We start from the raw sequence: 15206 nt of genomic DNA, 5'->3' as shown, positions 1-15206 counted from the left end.
TTCACCCAGAAGCAGGCACCTCGGGGGCCCCAGGTCACAGCCTGAGAGGACCCAGACAGGTGCTGTCAAAAAGCACGCCTCGGAACCAGGTGATAGAGGTCACGAGGCAGAAAGCTTCGGTCGTCCCGGGGGCAGTGTGGGGGCGGGTGGGGGGCAGATTCCGTTTCAGAAGTGTCCTTACATCTACTGACCCAGGAGGGAAGAGGAGCTAATCCAAGAGCTGAAGCTCCGGAAGCAGCTTCTGGAGGAAGGGACAGGACTGGGAGCAAGCCCACGTTCTAAAATCAAAAGGCGGCCCTGCGTTACCAAGAGTCTGCATGTAAGTATTTCACGAGGCTTCCTTTCCACCTGATCCTGGCCTTGCTATATTTAGTCGTGGAAAAGATCAGTGACTGTTTAAAGGAAAAAGGGTGGACAGGGTATTGACTTTCCCACTGACAATTTCATCAGAGCTACACCCTCCCAAAGGGGCTACACATCTCATGGTCGGCCTTTGAGGGAATTAGCGCTCTCTACCCAACGCAGTTTCTTTCTTCCCTTCTCTTCCAACAAAAAAACACGTTGTTACAATTTGTATTCTTTGTAGCCTAACCTTGGCTTTAAAATCCCTCCTTGCCTGCTAACGTGAAGAAAGCCTTGTCTAAAGCATATCATTCTCTCCAGGCCGTGCTGAGGCCTACTTACTGACGGACGGTTTCACACCAAGAGCACCCATCTCACGCCCTAAGGGGCAGGGGGAGTAGAAGGTACTCTTAATCACTGGGTGAGTCTCCTGGTAGCCTTCAGATGAAGAGGAGGAAACTCGGGGAAACATCTACTCCGTCCCTTGGGGTGGGAAGGGGCTTAAGCAGAAGTCACTGCTCCTTAGATGGCAGGCCTGAGACCCGCAGAACTCAGGGCTTTGACCCGTGCCCAGTTTCTGGCCATCACTTCTCTGGTGTTATCTCAGCACTCCTCTTCACCTTTTCTGCTCAATTTTAGCTTATGAATTTCACATTTAATTCCTGTATGCTCACTCATCCAGGAAAAGTTGTAAAAGACTTAATGGAAATCTAAGATAACCCTGAGGAAGCTGGAGGCAGTTACAAGCTCCTTTCACAGCTTCCCATAAAAACGTTTGCACATTATATTGAGGAGGAAAGGCAGACTTTAAAAAATGCACAGTGCCCAGAACCCAGAAGAACACAGTAAATACCGTATTTGAAGAAATAAGGTAGAATCCCATTTTTTCTTAAATAAACCTATGTAATCAATATAGAAGGATATGCATTAGAATAATACGGTTATTCCTGTGTGATGGCATTGAGGATTGATTTTATATTCTTTCTGTTTCTCAGTTTTTCTAAATTCTGAACACTAAAAATGTATCACAGAAAGAGAAATGCAATAAAATTTAGAGTAATTTTTATACCATGTCATTAATTTATTTCTAAATGTAAACATTAATATATATTCAGATGGCTTTTGGATAATAATTACTATATTAGCAACATTTACTGAGTGTTTCCACATGTCGGGCACTGTATTAAATGTTTTATGTCCATTATCTCATTTAACTCTTGCAACAACTCCATGAGATAGGATTGTATGATTATCTCCATGAGTGGAAACAGAGGCTCGGAGAGGTTAAACGATTTGCCCAAAGTCTCACAGCTACTAAAAGCCCTGTGTGCAACTGAGATTCTAACTAAGGTTTTTCTGATCATGTGGTTTGAGATCTTAATCTATAGGCTATATTGCCCCCACTTCTTAGGCAGAATTCCTTTTAGAAAATGTATCCATATTTACAGTCTCTGGTGAATGTAGCACAAGACACCTATTCTTAAGACCACAGCCATTATATTTCTAAGAGGACTATATTTGCAAAATTTAGCAAAATGTCTCATCAAAATAAAATCATGAATTCCTTAATTAGAGAAGGAAAACAGACCATACGTGAGGCGGAGAGCAGAGAAAAGAAAGAGTACACCATCTGATAAAATTAAACTTGCATAAGCCCTTCTCACACCTCCTGTATCAAAAGCTTGAGTCGTAGCTCAACAGGTTAGGACACCATGAGTTTGAATAAAGTAGTAATTTCACACAACTGCTTTATTGTACTGGTTATTGATTTGTTCTGAAAGCATTCTAAGACCCCATGACCCGCAAAGCCCTCACAGCTCTCATCTGTAACAGTGCCATGGAACCGTCTGTATCATCAAGGCACCCAACTCATCTCCCTGTAGTTTCAGGGTCAGTAGTTTCTGCTATTGAAAACCCAGCTTTTTTTTCTCCACGGGTTTATAAATAGGTTGTTTTAACTGACCCTGAGCTGAAACCAAGCTTACAAGGTGTCAGGCTAGATGCAAGTTTTCTGCTCACTGAAGCTTTTAAATTCACCAGACCTGATTTCTAAACAGAGCGTAGGACATAGTAATGAAAACAAATTTTCATCTTAAAGACATTTCTTTTGAAGTCTCACCCTGCTAATGAAATCCACTTTACAGGTGAAAAATAGGAGATTTTACTTTGGAAGAGGTGACAGAGGATGAGGACGGTTAAAATCAGGACGAAGTGGGCTCGGCAAAACCAGCCAACCAGAACTGGTTTAATGGATTCTGAAGATGAAGGGCATGCTACTCCCAGGAGAGAAAAAGGCAAATGATAGAAAACAAATTACATCATGGATGTAATTTTTTTTTTTTAATCTTCTAGGCTGTTTCCAAAGTAAGGAGAGATTCTGTCTGATCACTCTTTTTTAGTGCTATAATTCTGAACAGTGATTTCTGGCCTATTCAGAAGGATTAGACTACAAGGTTTTGAAAAAAAATGAACCACATACATACACTACACTTCTTACAGCAGGAAAGGAAAAACTTCATAAACTATGAACCATATTGAAAACACCAGTGAAAATATTATCATTAAGTTGTTTTAAGGATAGGTATTGAAATTAAGTAACTATCACTAAACATTTCTGTGTCAGATACTTGTCTAATATTACCTCCGTAAATACTAATGACAACCCAGCCACAATTATTGTCATCCCATTGAACAGATGAGAAAATTCAGACTCTAAAGATTCATTTGCACAAGGCCACTTAGCTAGTAAGTTGCACAAGATTTAAATGCAAAAGCCTGTGTCATTTTGATTTCATGAGTTCCCTCCTTGAATTTGAGAAAACCCTTAGTTTTAATGTGGTCTGCTAAAAAGATGATTAAGCTTTCCCCATCTCACATACCAGTGACACAGTCTACTCAATTCTCTGTGTGTTTATTACAGGAGCAAGCCCCCAACTGTTTTTAATAGGACATTGAAAACAACGTCCTTAGATATTTGGTAAGTATGATCCTGGGAATTAGAACAGCTCAAACTCCGACAGCCTCCGGAAGACTCATTCTTGTCAGGAATGGCCCCCCAAGCCTCCTCCAGGGTGAAAGTTAAAGCCTCGGGGTCTTTCATTGTCCTCACACCTACTTTAAGGTATCTCTGTATTCTCCCGCGGGTTTGTAAGCTGGTGAGGAAAGCTAGAGCAGAGGAGGGCATTCCCTCCAGGCAGAGAAGCAGGTGTGAGCACCCTTTCTCTGGGGTGCAGGTCCAGCAGCCCTTTCTGTGCTTGGCTCACCCTGCTTCTTGCCCTTCCCAAAATCTTCCTCCGAGAGCCCCAGAAATACGCTGGCCATGCGAGGCCAGGTTAGGCTGTCACTGCCTAAGAGGAAAGGATGGCTCTACATTAAGTATAATATTTGGATATTGAAGTTTCTCTCTGCTTTAAAGTTTTGGATGGTAAAAATGCTCAGGAAGACCTTTTACAAGGAGCCCCTTTCAACGTGCTTCATTTGCATTGCCATTTATTTTGGGACAGTGAGCACTGCCATCCCCCAGTGGCCCCTCTCGTGCCTATAGGCTGCCTGCACTGGACCATGTGTGTCACAGCCCAGGCTCTCCATGAGGCCCGTCTGCGGCTGGCTTACCTTCATGTGGGATTTGAGATTGTCCTTGCGAGCACACCGGAATGGACAGAGTGGACACTGATGACTTTTTAAACCTGTGTGAATCACCATGTGCCGCTTCCAGTAACTCTTCCTTTTTATAACCAAACCACATATTGGACACTGGAAAGGCTTTCCGCTTTCCTCTTCGGAGGCTTGGGAGGAGAAAGAAAGGAAAATTAAGGAAAACAAAATGGTACATTGCATCCCGCACAAATTGACATGCATTGCTACATAAAGAACCACTCAAAATGATCTGGTATTTTTTCTTGGTGATTCTGAGACTTTATCCACAAGGAAATTTCATTATTGGTTTTCTTCAGGTAGAAACCTGCATTCATCTCATTACACTCACTTGGGTTCTACTTTTCAAAATCTGATCATCCTGCCTCGTGAAAGTCTTCCAAAGGCCATCCCTACACTCAGGAGGGCATAGCAAAGGGGCTGCTCCTGGCCTGCCCTAGGTTAGCCCAGAGAAGCGTGACTCCAGGGGCTTTGTTTCGTGAAGGAAACCACCAGACTTGAGTTCATTTGTGAATTCCTAAACTTAGAAAATGGCAAGAACTACAGGCAAGTTAAACGGGACAAGAGAATAACGTGCTGCACCACACTGAAGATCAAACAGCCATCATAAACCTCACAAACCAAGCTCCGAAGGAGACAGATTTTAGGATCCCACCGCTGACTTGTCTGGGTAAGGCTTGAGCTGATGCTGCCACCAATTTAGGCTTCAGGGGATCTAAAGGTCAGGGTTTTTCACCTTGTTGTTTCTTTCTCTCTGGTGGCCACTACCAAGATACGCTGCCTTCCTCTGCCCTGTGACCAGACCCACTGTCCACTTTGAGAAGGGCTACAGCCATGCAGCCACAAATGCCTCAATTTTTCAGGAAGGCAAACACACCAACTAGTTCCTCCAAGGAAAGCTAAGGGCAGGCACCCTCTCCTCCACCATCCTCACAGGCAAGGATATTTGTTGTGTCACTGCATTGGTCTATCAATACACATCGCTCAGTGACACACTCATTCCACAATTTGAGGATATACGAAATAAAAACAAGTCAAGTTGAAGACTCAGACTTCCTTCTCTTAATCAGAAGTGATCAGAAATATTTCCAAATTGCTTAAATAAGTTGTAATATGCTCATAAAATATTTGAAGCCATTTTTTAAAAATGAGCTAGATCTACAGATGTTGATATAGAAACAGGTCTATGACATTAAAGTTAGTGGATAAAAGAAGATATGAAACTATATGTCTAGGGTGGTATTCTTTTTGTTTTATAAAAAATGGGAATCAGTTGCCGCTTAAACCATGAGGTAAAAGGTGGATAGGGAACTTTATAAAGGATGGATCAAGCTGACAACACCTAAAACCGCTCATTAATCTTAACATCACTAAAAATGGGATGGACATTATCATTTCCTAGATAAGCCACCTACGAAATGTTCTTATGAAACATTTGATCAAGCCTCTACATAACTAGAAATTTATAGAAATACAGCTGATTAAAACAACAATCTGTAGAACACACCAAAGGGACTGACTCAGTCCCATCCAGAATGTGGGAAATACTACGGGATGAATGACTCAGTCTCTTCAACAAGTGGCGTTTTGAAAAGGGGACAGACTATGCGTGAAAAGACACTTAAGAGACATATAAAGGAAATGCAAGATATAAAGCTCCTTTTGATCCTGATTTGAACAAGGCAATTATAAAAAGACCCTTTTGAGATATTTGAGGACATACTGATTATAGCCCAGGTGTTCATAACTTCATGAAACAAGCGTTGACCCTGTTAGAGGAGATGATAGGTATTGTAGCTATTTTTTTTAAATCGTTACCTTTTAGGGACACACATATGGCAATATTTACAAGCAAATGGATTTGCTTTTAAATACCTGAGCAAAAAAGAGGGATAGTAGGAAGAATGGGATAAAGAAATAAAACAAAAAAATGATATTTCTTTCATTTATGGTCAGGGAGGGAAACTTGTTTCTGCTTTATATACTTCTGTACTATTTGCATTTTTTAATGCACACATTACATTTTAAAAGGAAGTAGTCTCCTGTATAAACTCTAAAATCATCTCATCATTTATTCATTGAATCAACTGAGTCTCTATATGCAAAGGACCACTTAAAATGGATGGAACCAGAACGGTTCTGGGGTACAGTTTGGGCATTCCCAAAATGCTGTTTTGGGATACTATACTGTTACCTTTTCAAGGGCCTTGAAAAAGAATCTCTTCTCTATAAATACACCCTTCAAGTCTGGAAATTGTACTTGTGTTCCATCACAAGTATCCCCTTTTCTGACTGGGGGATGGGGTGCGGATAGACAGTTTCCTTCTACTCTAGGAAAAGCACACGTTGTAGAGGCTTAAAAACACACTTTTTTATTATCCCAACTATAGCTGTCCTGCTTCCTGTTTTTGTTGGTTGCCTCTGCTGACCTGGAGTCCTATTCCTAATTTGGCCTCTCATTTTCTATTCTTCATTGGCATTTCCTCCCTTCTGGCATCTTGATCACAAGGACTACATGTAGAACAACAGATTTGAGAGAAAGGACTACATCAGGCCACTAGGTGAGGTTATTGTCATATACTAGAGGGGGAAAAACAATGATGATGTCTATTTGCGGTTGTAAGACCATCAAAGTGTTAAGAAAGAGATACAAAAACAGACTGCCACTAATATCTCAGGAAGTATTTCCCATATCTAAACCTAAGCTGCCTAACTTCACAGAATTGTCTGGGAGAGGAGAGAAACTCTGACATGTCCTCCACTGACCTGAGATTTCATGGCACATCACAGGAAGGTAATAAAAAGGCATTAACTGACAAAAGGAACGCTGCCAGCTTCCTCCAACACCTTGTTTTGCCTAATGTGTCCAATATACTTCCTATTTTTTCTGACACTCCCCCACCCCCCACCAGCCTGGACCCTAATCACTTAGTCTATATTGTAAATGTATTCCCAAGTACACTACATTAAACCTGCACATTAGTATTTCATATAAGTCTATTTTATTTTGGAGCTATGCTTCCTTGATTTTAATTAACACCAAAATATTCATGAAGTATGTACAAATTAGGGTGTGCTTGGATTGACTGGGGAAAAAAATCACAGTACTCATAATGAAGAGAAACTAACTGCCAGAGATGTGGTCCAACAGCTTCGCTACTGTAACTATTTGAAATTTTTAACTTATCACAGCAGGAAAGGAAGAAGACAGAAGCCAAATGATAGCGCTAACTAGAATACAGTGATCGACTTTCAAAGTTGGCCGTTAATCTCCCCTGGTAACATTTGCATTTTTACTTAATACAAATTTTTCATATTTTAGTAGGATGCACTACATGTGTATATGATGTTGTCCACTACTCCAGAGAAGGGGAGGATGTACTTACTGTTAGGAATGCCAAACTCTTTTCAAGGAACTGACAACTGTAAATTTCACTCAAATTTAGAACCTAAGGAAATACGACCACTTCCTCAGACTGAGCCACACATTCTGGAGGCAACAGGGCTCAATAGTTCATAATTTTACCTAGTTTACAACTGTCTGATAAACAGCTTCCCCCAAATATATCATTAGCTAGTTAGGACCATTGCAAATAAAACGAAATCCCACCACATCTAATAGACCAATGGGATGGATGGCTGCTCATTTGCTTCTTTGGAGAAAACACGTTCTCTTTATAGGCAATATTATTGGAATAAAAGAGATAATAAATGTGTGTAAAACACCTGTCACACAGTAAATGGAAGCTATTGGTAGTAGCTGTTGTAGTAACAGCAGCGACAATAAACGTAGTCAGATCCTCCAAAGCAGAAAGCTCGCCGTCAGAGCAGGTGTAAATTTAAAGCACGGACATCACATAAATACATAGCTCAGAGCCAGGCCTGACGTGGTAGTTTGTCACTGGAGCCAAAAGGAAATACAGGAACAGGAGTCTGCTGTGCTGCTCAGGTAGGGTCTAGCTAAACTTAGGCACAGCTCTGATGGTCAAATTCAGGTCAGCAGGGAAAAGAGAAAGTTGGAAAAGGTCAAAGGGGAGAAGAGGGCAGAGGCGGAACTGGCCGGGGCAGAGCTGAAAGTCTTTACCTTTGTGTTTCCAGCACCCAAAACAGTGCCGGTACAATACACAAATCAATAAATGTGCGTTAGACTGTAATGAGATTAATTGGAAAGGGCTGGATCAAGAAAATACCAGACAGTGCTGGAAATGGAAGGAAAAGGGACAGGAAACTGCCAGTAAGTCCAGGTGGAAGTAGTGTTAGCCCAAGAGTGCATACTTTCCACATAGTATGTCAGTGCACACCTTGAATGAATGAATGGGTGTATAAATAGAGAAAGGTTCAAGTACTTATACCTCATCTGTTTCCAAAATGAACTTGGAGTACCTATATTAAAAATGCATACAGTCTGACTGCACCATTAAGTACAATAATATATGTTTAAACTATTTACAATGGACAAGATCTGCCCAAGGCAGAGGTGATCTTGTAGGAGATTTGATAGTGAATTTTAAGAAACAACACATTTGATTCAAAAATAGAAACATAAATTATGTTTATTTTAAGTTGATAGACAAATAGAATTAAAGAATAAACAGAAAGTAAATGCAAGGAATTTTAGAGCTGGAAGGAATCTTGGAGATAAGTCCCAACCAGCACAGTTTACAGATAAGGAAACTGAACTGAGATGTGTGCTAAAAATCCCTCTACCAGTTACTGGCAAGGCTGGGTTAGAGCCAATATCCTCACTACCAGTGATCCACTCTATTGTCTATTATAAATCCATAGAGCAACAATAATAAAACTTCATCGGGCTAAAAAGAAAAATCATAGAGGGTTTTATTAACTTATTTGCTTTAATTCAAGGTAGGAATTTTTAAAACAAATGTAATTGTTTCGCAGGCTTAGAAATCAAACTTTTTCTTGTTAGATCTCCTGTGGCATTCTGCAGAAAATCAAGATAATTTGCAAGTGGGTAGTTTCTGCATATGTACCTTACCTTAAAACATCAGAGTTCAAGATGCCAGGTGACTTGGGCATGCATAATCCATACATCATCTCTGTGTCTACACCAGACCTATTAACCTACCAGTGTATCTCTGTGTAGGATGAGCCATGCTCCCCCCTAACAATATACATGGATTTAATATCTTTCAATAGAATTTCTTGGGCATGCCTCTCAAATGCTATTTCGGGGCAACCAAAAACTATGTCAGCAATGCGTATCTCTGGGCTTGTCTGTTGTTATTGACATTGATATTATCAATGCACATTTGAATAAGGATTAAGTACTCAATAAAAGTCAGAGAGAAGTCTGATAGCTAGAGGGATTCTAAGTTCAAAATCACTGAGGAAATAAAATTGAAATCAGTGACAGATAGTTGTGAATCTTGATTTAAAAAGTGAATTTCCTATATTCTGATCATTCTCAGTTACGGCTATAATAACCATGGACCCAATGGGAATAGTAGGAGAGGTTACCTCACTTTCTGGACTTTTTATGCTTTTGTGATAAATTTTAATAATATCACATTACTATGAAAGAAAACAGCATCCAGAAAACCTCTATTTATTAACCCAGGAAATACTACTACTCTTTAGCCCTCAGTTGCATGAGACCAGCTTGCTTCTGAGTATATTTAAATTTTATTCAGTAGAATAAGATATTTTGGAGACCCTCTTTCTGACACACTCCTTGTTATTTAACGAGGAGCCTAGCATCCCGGGAATTCTGTTGGCCTTCTATAAGAAACTCTGTCTTTAAAATAAAAACCATTTATTTTATTCTGAGCTGTAACAGAACAGTAGCTTCAAAGAGAATTGAGTCAATGTGTGACATTTATCTTTATAGGAAACGGACGTAATCTTCTCTCTACCATGTCCCCTTTCAGAGGAGCAGTGTACCGTGTGCTGGGGCGCAGGGTCACATAAAAAAAAAAACCTCCTCCTCAAGTGTCACGTCTCTCTTGCAGGGTGAAAGGCTATCGAGTGGTAGACTCTTTAAGGAATTAAATACACCATGCCCAGGCAACAACTGAATCCTGTTCAGAAAAGAGGAATAAGGCCAGACCTAGAGGACGCTTTTTTTTTTCCCACGGTTTGGACTTCCCTTGACCTAAAGAAAGTCAAAGAAATCCTGGTGTCTTAGTTACTTAATATGGGATTGACTTTATTAGCACATCTCTCTTTGTAACTCTACAATCAACTTTCTTTGCCCCATTTTGCAACATTTTGAGAAATAGCTTTAAATTGTAAGCTCTGTGGAAAGCAGGATGGTGTGTAGTTTATTTTTGTGGATTTTTATGGTTATTATTTATTTTATAGGCAGGATAAACCTTTTCCCTGCTCCAAGAAGCCAGTCCACCTATCTGTTCTGAATTCAACTGAGATTTCTAAGGTAAAATATAAAATAATAATAATGAGAAATATTTAGAAGCATAGGTGATAGCTCTCACCACAGTCTCATAACATTTTCTAGGTTAAGTCAAGTTACATCTGAACTTGGCCCCCAGGTTTGCTCTGAAAACCAAGTGTAGCAGGTAGAAGGCTGAAGGGAGGGGCAGGTGAAGACTCAGTTTCCCTTCTACTCCTCAGATATAGTGATCTACAGCAACCAGATCATCTCTCCCTGATATAAAGACAAAGAACAAAATGAGATATTCTATCACCTCCTATTAATCCATAATCTAGTAAGGATTCTGGACAGTGATGACGTCCACTTTAACTGAAAGGTGCCCAGAGGCACCCCCCTCTCCAATTCTCAATCCACACAATAGCAAACAGAACTTAGATGTAGACAGGTCCACGTGGACGCACAGAACATTCTTCCAGTGACCATTGCAAGAGCCCCTGCATTTTTCTTCAAAGCAACCTTTCCTCTTGGGTGGGTTTTACAAAATACGTGATGTGTTTTAACACAATAGTCATCCATGGCGCTGCTTCACCAAGTCCTGGGTTGTGAACACAGGCCTGTAGAAAACAGGGCACAGGCACTAACCATTCAGCAGGGGGCTGCAGAGCCCTGATCTAAGAAGTTCCCTTCTCTCCTTTTTCAATTTGAACATTTTTGAACATTCTCAGTTGAAATATTAAGTGTTTCATCAATAGGATAAATTCAGAGAAAAGAAAAGAAAAAACGATTTCTTATAGATCTCCATATTAAATTCTGCTGAGAAGCTTGCTAAGATGTTTGCATGGATTAAGTGAATTTAAGACAAAAAGGGAACACATTTTCCCTTGGGTGCATTTTCTAAGACAGACCAGGCAAAAAGTCTACCTTACACTGGAAGTTCATGGCCTCTTTCTCATCTTTATATGCATCTAGTCACCTGAATGAAAAAATTACACTTCACAACTATTGCTGGTTATACCTGAGACACTTTAAAAGGGAAAGCCACTATGTTTGTCTTCAGGAGCCACAGTTTTATGGTTTACCTCTTTCCAAGTCTTTAGCTAGATAACTAAAGGTTTTTATTAATTTTTGCATAGCTTTCCCAAGTAATTAGCATCCAGATGAATGTACAGTATAAATACCATTAATACATTTACTTGATAACCAGATAGAATATTTATAAACTTGCATTTTACATATAGCCATACTTCTATGCTGCTACCCCTAAATGAAATTTCTATAAATTAGGAGTGATTTATTCCATTGTAAAATTACCCAGCTCTTTTTTGCTTTTCTCCTGGTTTCCTAATTTTAGCCCTTTCTCTCTTTATTTCACCAGACAGCAGGTGAGATGTAAGGAGACATGAAACTCAGATTGAGAAACATGTCAGGATCTTACTGACACTTCAGAAACTGGAGTGAACGGTTTGGATCACTTAGAATCATGAAAGTTCCAGATATCCATCTTCCTGGTTCTATTCTGCTGTTTACACAAGTTTTAAAGTAATTAGAATTACTGCATATAGCTCACTCAGCAATTTAAATGGAAATTTATCATAAACGCATCAAATTGATGTTAGCTGCGATCGTTCAGTAAATTGTTTGCCATTCTAAGCACTCTTCATCAATGTGACTGCAAATAATCAAAAGTTGGCTAGACACATACAATGGCAATGTTTACGCTGATGAGAACACATATAGTCTACTTCCTGTCCTGGTCTGGCAGTATATCCTCAAGAAATGTCAGAAACTCCATCCATCCCTGGGACCATGTATTTACCATGCACACCATTTAAAAACTAACCAGGACAAGAAATGATCTTCCCACTGGAGAACTCAAGTGACTAAATCCCTCCCTCCGATGAGTTAACTGTGAACATCAGGGCTCTGTATAAGACAGTGACTTCTCCTTTGGAAAACTGCCCTCACAAGAAAACTGACAATTCAAATTTTCCACATGCGCATTCCTTCAAAATCTGATTGGATTTGAACAAAATAAAGCGTTTGTGGGAAATGCTTTGATTATGTCTGAATGATAATATCCCTTAAAGTTCGTACACGATCAAGGATAGAAGAACAGGATAAGTGAAAAAGGCTTAAATTACACACACACACACACACAAAAAAAAAAAAAAACAGCGAAAATGCTAGCATGGACGTATACAGTGTGATAAATTAGGGCAGAGCAATTACTATATACAAACAAAAGTCCATTGTCATGAAGGTCACTGGAGGTGGGCTCTCCCTTGTCCACTGTTTCAAAAGCAGTGGGCTCCCCCCCCACCCGTGTTCAGTGATGCCATGCACTCCACGACAAAGATGCTTTTATCTCCCCCCATTTAATATATATTGTATGGGCCTAACCTGAACTTGGTAAGATAAAAAAAAAAGAATCTTTATATGAAAGGGAGGAGTTCTGTATGTAAGATTATTCATTACCTCTCAAAAATGAAGCTATTTGTGAAGCCTTGTAATATCTACGTGAAAGACCCCGGGCGCTGCGTGCTTACGGTTTTTCTTAGGGTCCTGCTCTTTGGTTCCTGGTCAGGCGGGGAACCCAACCAAACACGGCCATGAGGTAAACATTGCAGTTTACAACCAAAAAGACTTACCCGACGATGGAAATGAAAGATTCCGTACCTGGGTTGGAGGGCTTAGACACTCTCCCCTTGGGAACTGGGAGTAACAGTAATTCCAAGGACGGTGGCGGTGGTGGCGGTGTCACCTTCTCCTGCTGCTTCTCCGAGGACGGCGGTGGCGGGGGGTCCTCGGGCGCCAGGGACGGCTTCTCTGCCAGAAGGCTTCCCGCGGCCCTTGCTGCCACCTCCTTCAGGAGGGCCGCCGAGGAGGTCATGGAGGCCAGGGAAAGGAAAGAGCTGGCCGGAGGCGGGTGCTCCTGGCCAGGTGTCAAGCTTCTCTCGCTGACTTTCTTGGACAAAGCTGCCAAGGTGGAGCTGGCAGACTGGGAGCTAAAAGGGGAGGAAAAGGACTCAAATCGCACGGCCTCCTCAGTCCTGGTGAGAGATTTGTCCTGCAGAACGGCGTTGGCTGCCGCTTTCAGTTTCAGGATGGCTGAATCTGGGGACAAGCCGCAGGTGGTGGTTGAGTGTGGCAACCACTTACCTTGATTCCATATGAAACGGTTACTTGGAGTGTATTGGTCGTTCTGTTCCTGCTTCTCGGCGAGCTTCCTGGCGAGAACGCTGAGCTGCTGGGCATGGTGGGACGGCGGGGAAAAGGACGGGTTTGCACCCACGGTCACCGGGGACTCCACCCTGCCGTTGGCCGTGGCTGCGGCACCCAGCTTGAGGGACCCGGCCTCCAGCAGCCGCCTCAGGTTGCTGCTCAGGGGCTTGGTGGGGCCTGGGGGGTCATCGTCACACAGAGACGCCACGCCAGGGGACAGGTGGTCTTGACACTGCAGTGAGTCTCGCAGGACGTCACCGTCGAGCGCCACCAGCTCCAGCGTGTGACTGCTGGGGGTCGCGCTGCCCAAGGAGGTGTCCGGGGAGGTGGACTGCTGCTGGGTCCGGTCCTCCAGGGACAGCCTAAAGTTCTCCTGCACTTCTCCATAGGACGCTTCTGATGGAGTCTCTGAAGAGTTTCCATACCAATGCTCTCCTTCACTGAGTTCTCCCTCCGCCTCTTCCTGCCTACTAACATCTGGGGGAATTAAGAAGACCGGGTTTACTGCCAAAGTGAGCAACAAGCAAGCCTGTAGACATTCAAACGGAGTTGCTGACATGCTTCTGTTCCCTCCACCCAAGAACCATGTGAGACAGACACAACCTTACTATTACTAACGTGTCAGATGCCGCGTCAGACTGTCTTGGCATAGGTCTGACTGAAGGGACAAGGCTCAACAGGCAAAGGTAAGACACACGCCCCCAGTGGCATATATTAATCTTCCTAACATTATTTTCCAGCTAATAATAATGATAATTTATTATTCCAGATAAGTCAAAATGGAAGAGGAGGAGAGAGAAAAATGGATCTGGGAAAAAAGTAACTGGATGAGGAGACTGCTATTTTCAGTGACGGAAACGGAAAGAAGGGTGTCACCTTGAAAAAACCAGCATGGTTTCTTGAGTACGGTGTCAGAATTACGGAGGCAGCCTGGCAGAGTGGGAAAATGTTGGCTATGAGCCCCAAGGCAGTGGGAGCCACTTACCCGCTTTCTAACTCCATCATCTCAGGTTTGATATAAGAGGCAACTGATTTTTTTAAAGTTCATCAAACAATGTAGATAATGCCTACCTATTATTTATTATATATTACAACAACTTCACCCACTTATCATGAAGCTTAAGCCAGACCATGTTTTGAAAACAAGTCAAATGCTATGACAGAATAAGATCTCATTAGGAAACACTATTCACATTACTGACTTCTTAAAAAAGCAATGATCTCCCACGCTATGCATGCTACTTGCTTCGGGGTCCTCGATTCCTGTCACCAACATGCCTGACTCTTCTCACAGGCACTGATTAGGAAGGTGTTCCCTCACTTTTCTAGGAGTCCCCTATAATTTTTTTCTATCCATTAATCCATCTGTCCAGCACCACCACTCCAGCTACTCCCCAAGTGCCGATCAGTCAGAACTCCTTGCCCTTCTAGGAGCACCTGTGGGCTGTCATTTTTCTACCTTTGCTCAAGATATCCTATCTGGATTGTCTTTCCTCAGGAACTTGACTGACCAACTCCACTTAGTCCTCAAGATCCAGCTCAAAAATTTCTTCTGCATGATTCTCCCGAGAAATTTCAGTCAGAATTAATCTCTCCATTTCATTCATTCACTTACTCAACAAATAATTATGGCGTA

General features: G+C 41.7%; 1 protein-coding gene across 6 annotated transcripts in view; it reads right to left on the bottom strand.

The window, feature by feature from the left end:
* ZNF827 (zinc finger protein 827) overlaps positions 1-15206 on the bottom strand; it is a 162312-nt gene that overhangs the window by 117940 nt on the left and 29166 nt on the right. For 5 of the 6 annotated variants that reach the window (XM_073232608.1, XM_073232606.1, XM_073232610.1 and 2 more), the window contains exons 2-3: positions 13025-14047; positions 3955-4127 (exon numbers count right to left, since the gene is read on the bottom strand). In XM_073232608.1, coding sequence (XP_073088709.1) covers positions 3955-4127; positions 13025-14047 — 1196 coding nt within the window. Of the gene's footprint in view, positions 1-3954; positions 4128-13024; positions 14048-15206 lie in introns of those variants that run through there. The other variant, XM_073232607.1, reaches the window with a different exon arrangement.

This window comes from Manis javanica, chromosome 3 (genome assembly GCF_040802235.1).
Source record: "Manis javanica isolate MJ-LG chromosome 3, MJ_LKY, whole genome shotgun sequence".
Lineage (NCBI taxonomy): Eukaryota > Metazoa > Chordata > Mammalia > Pholidota > Manidae > Manis > Manis javanica.
The sequence above is the reverse complement of the archived record's forward strand: the minus strand, read 5'-3'. Positions and strand labels throughout refer to the sequence as shown.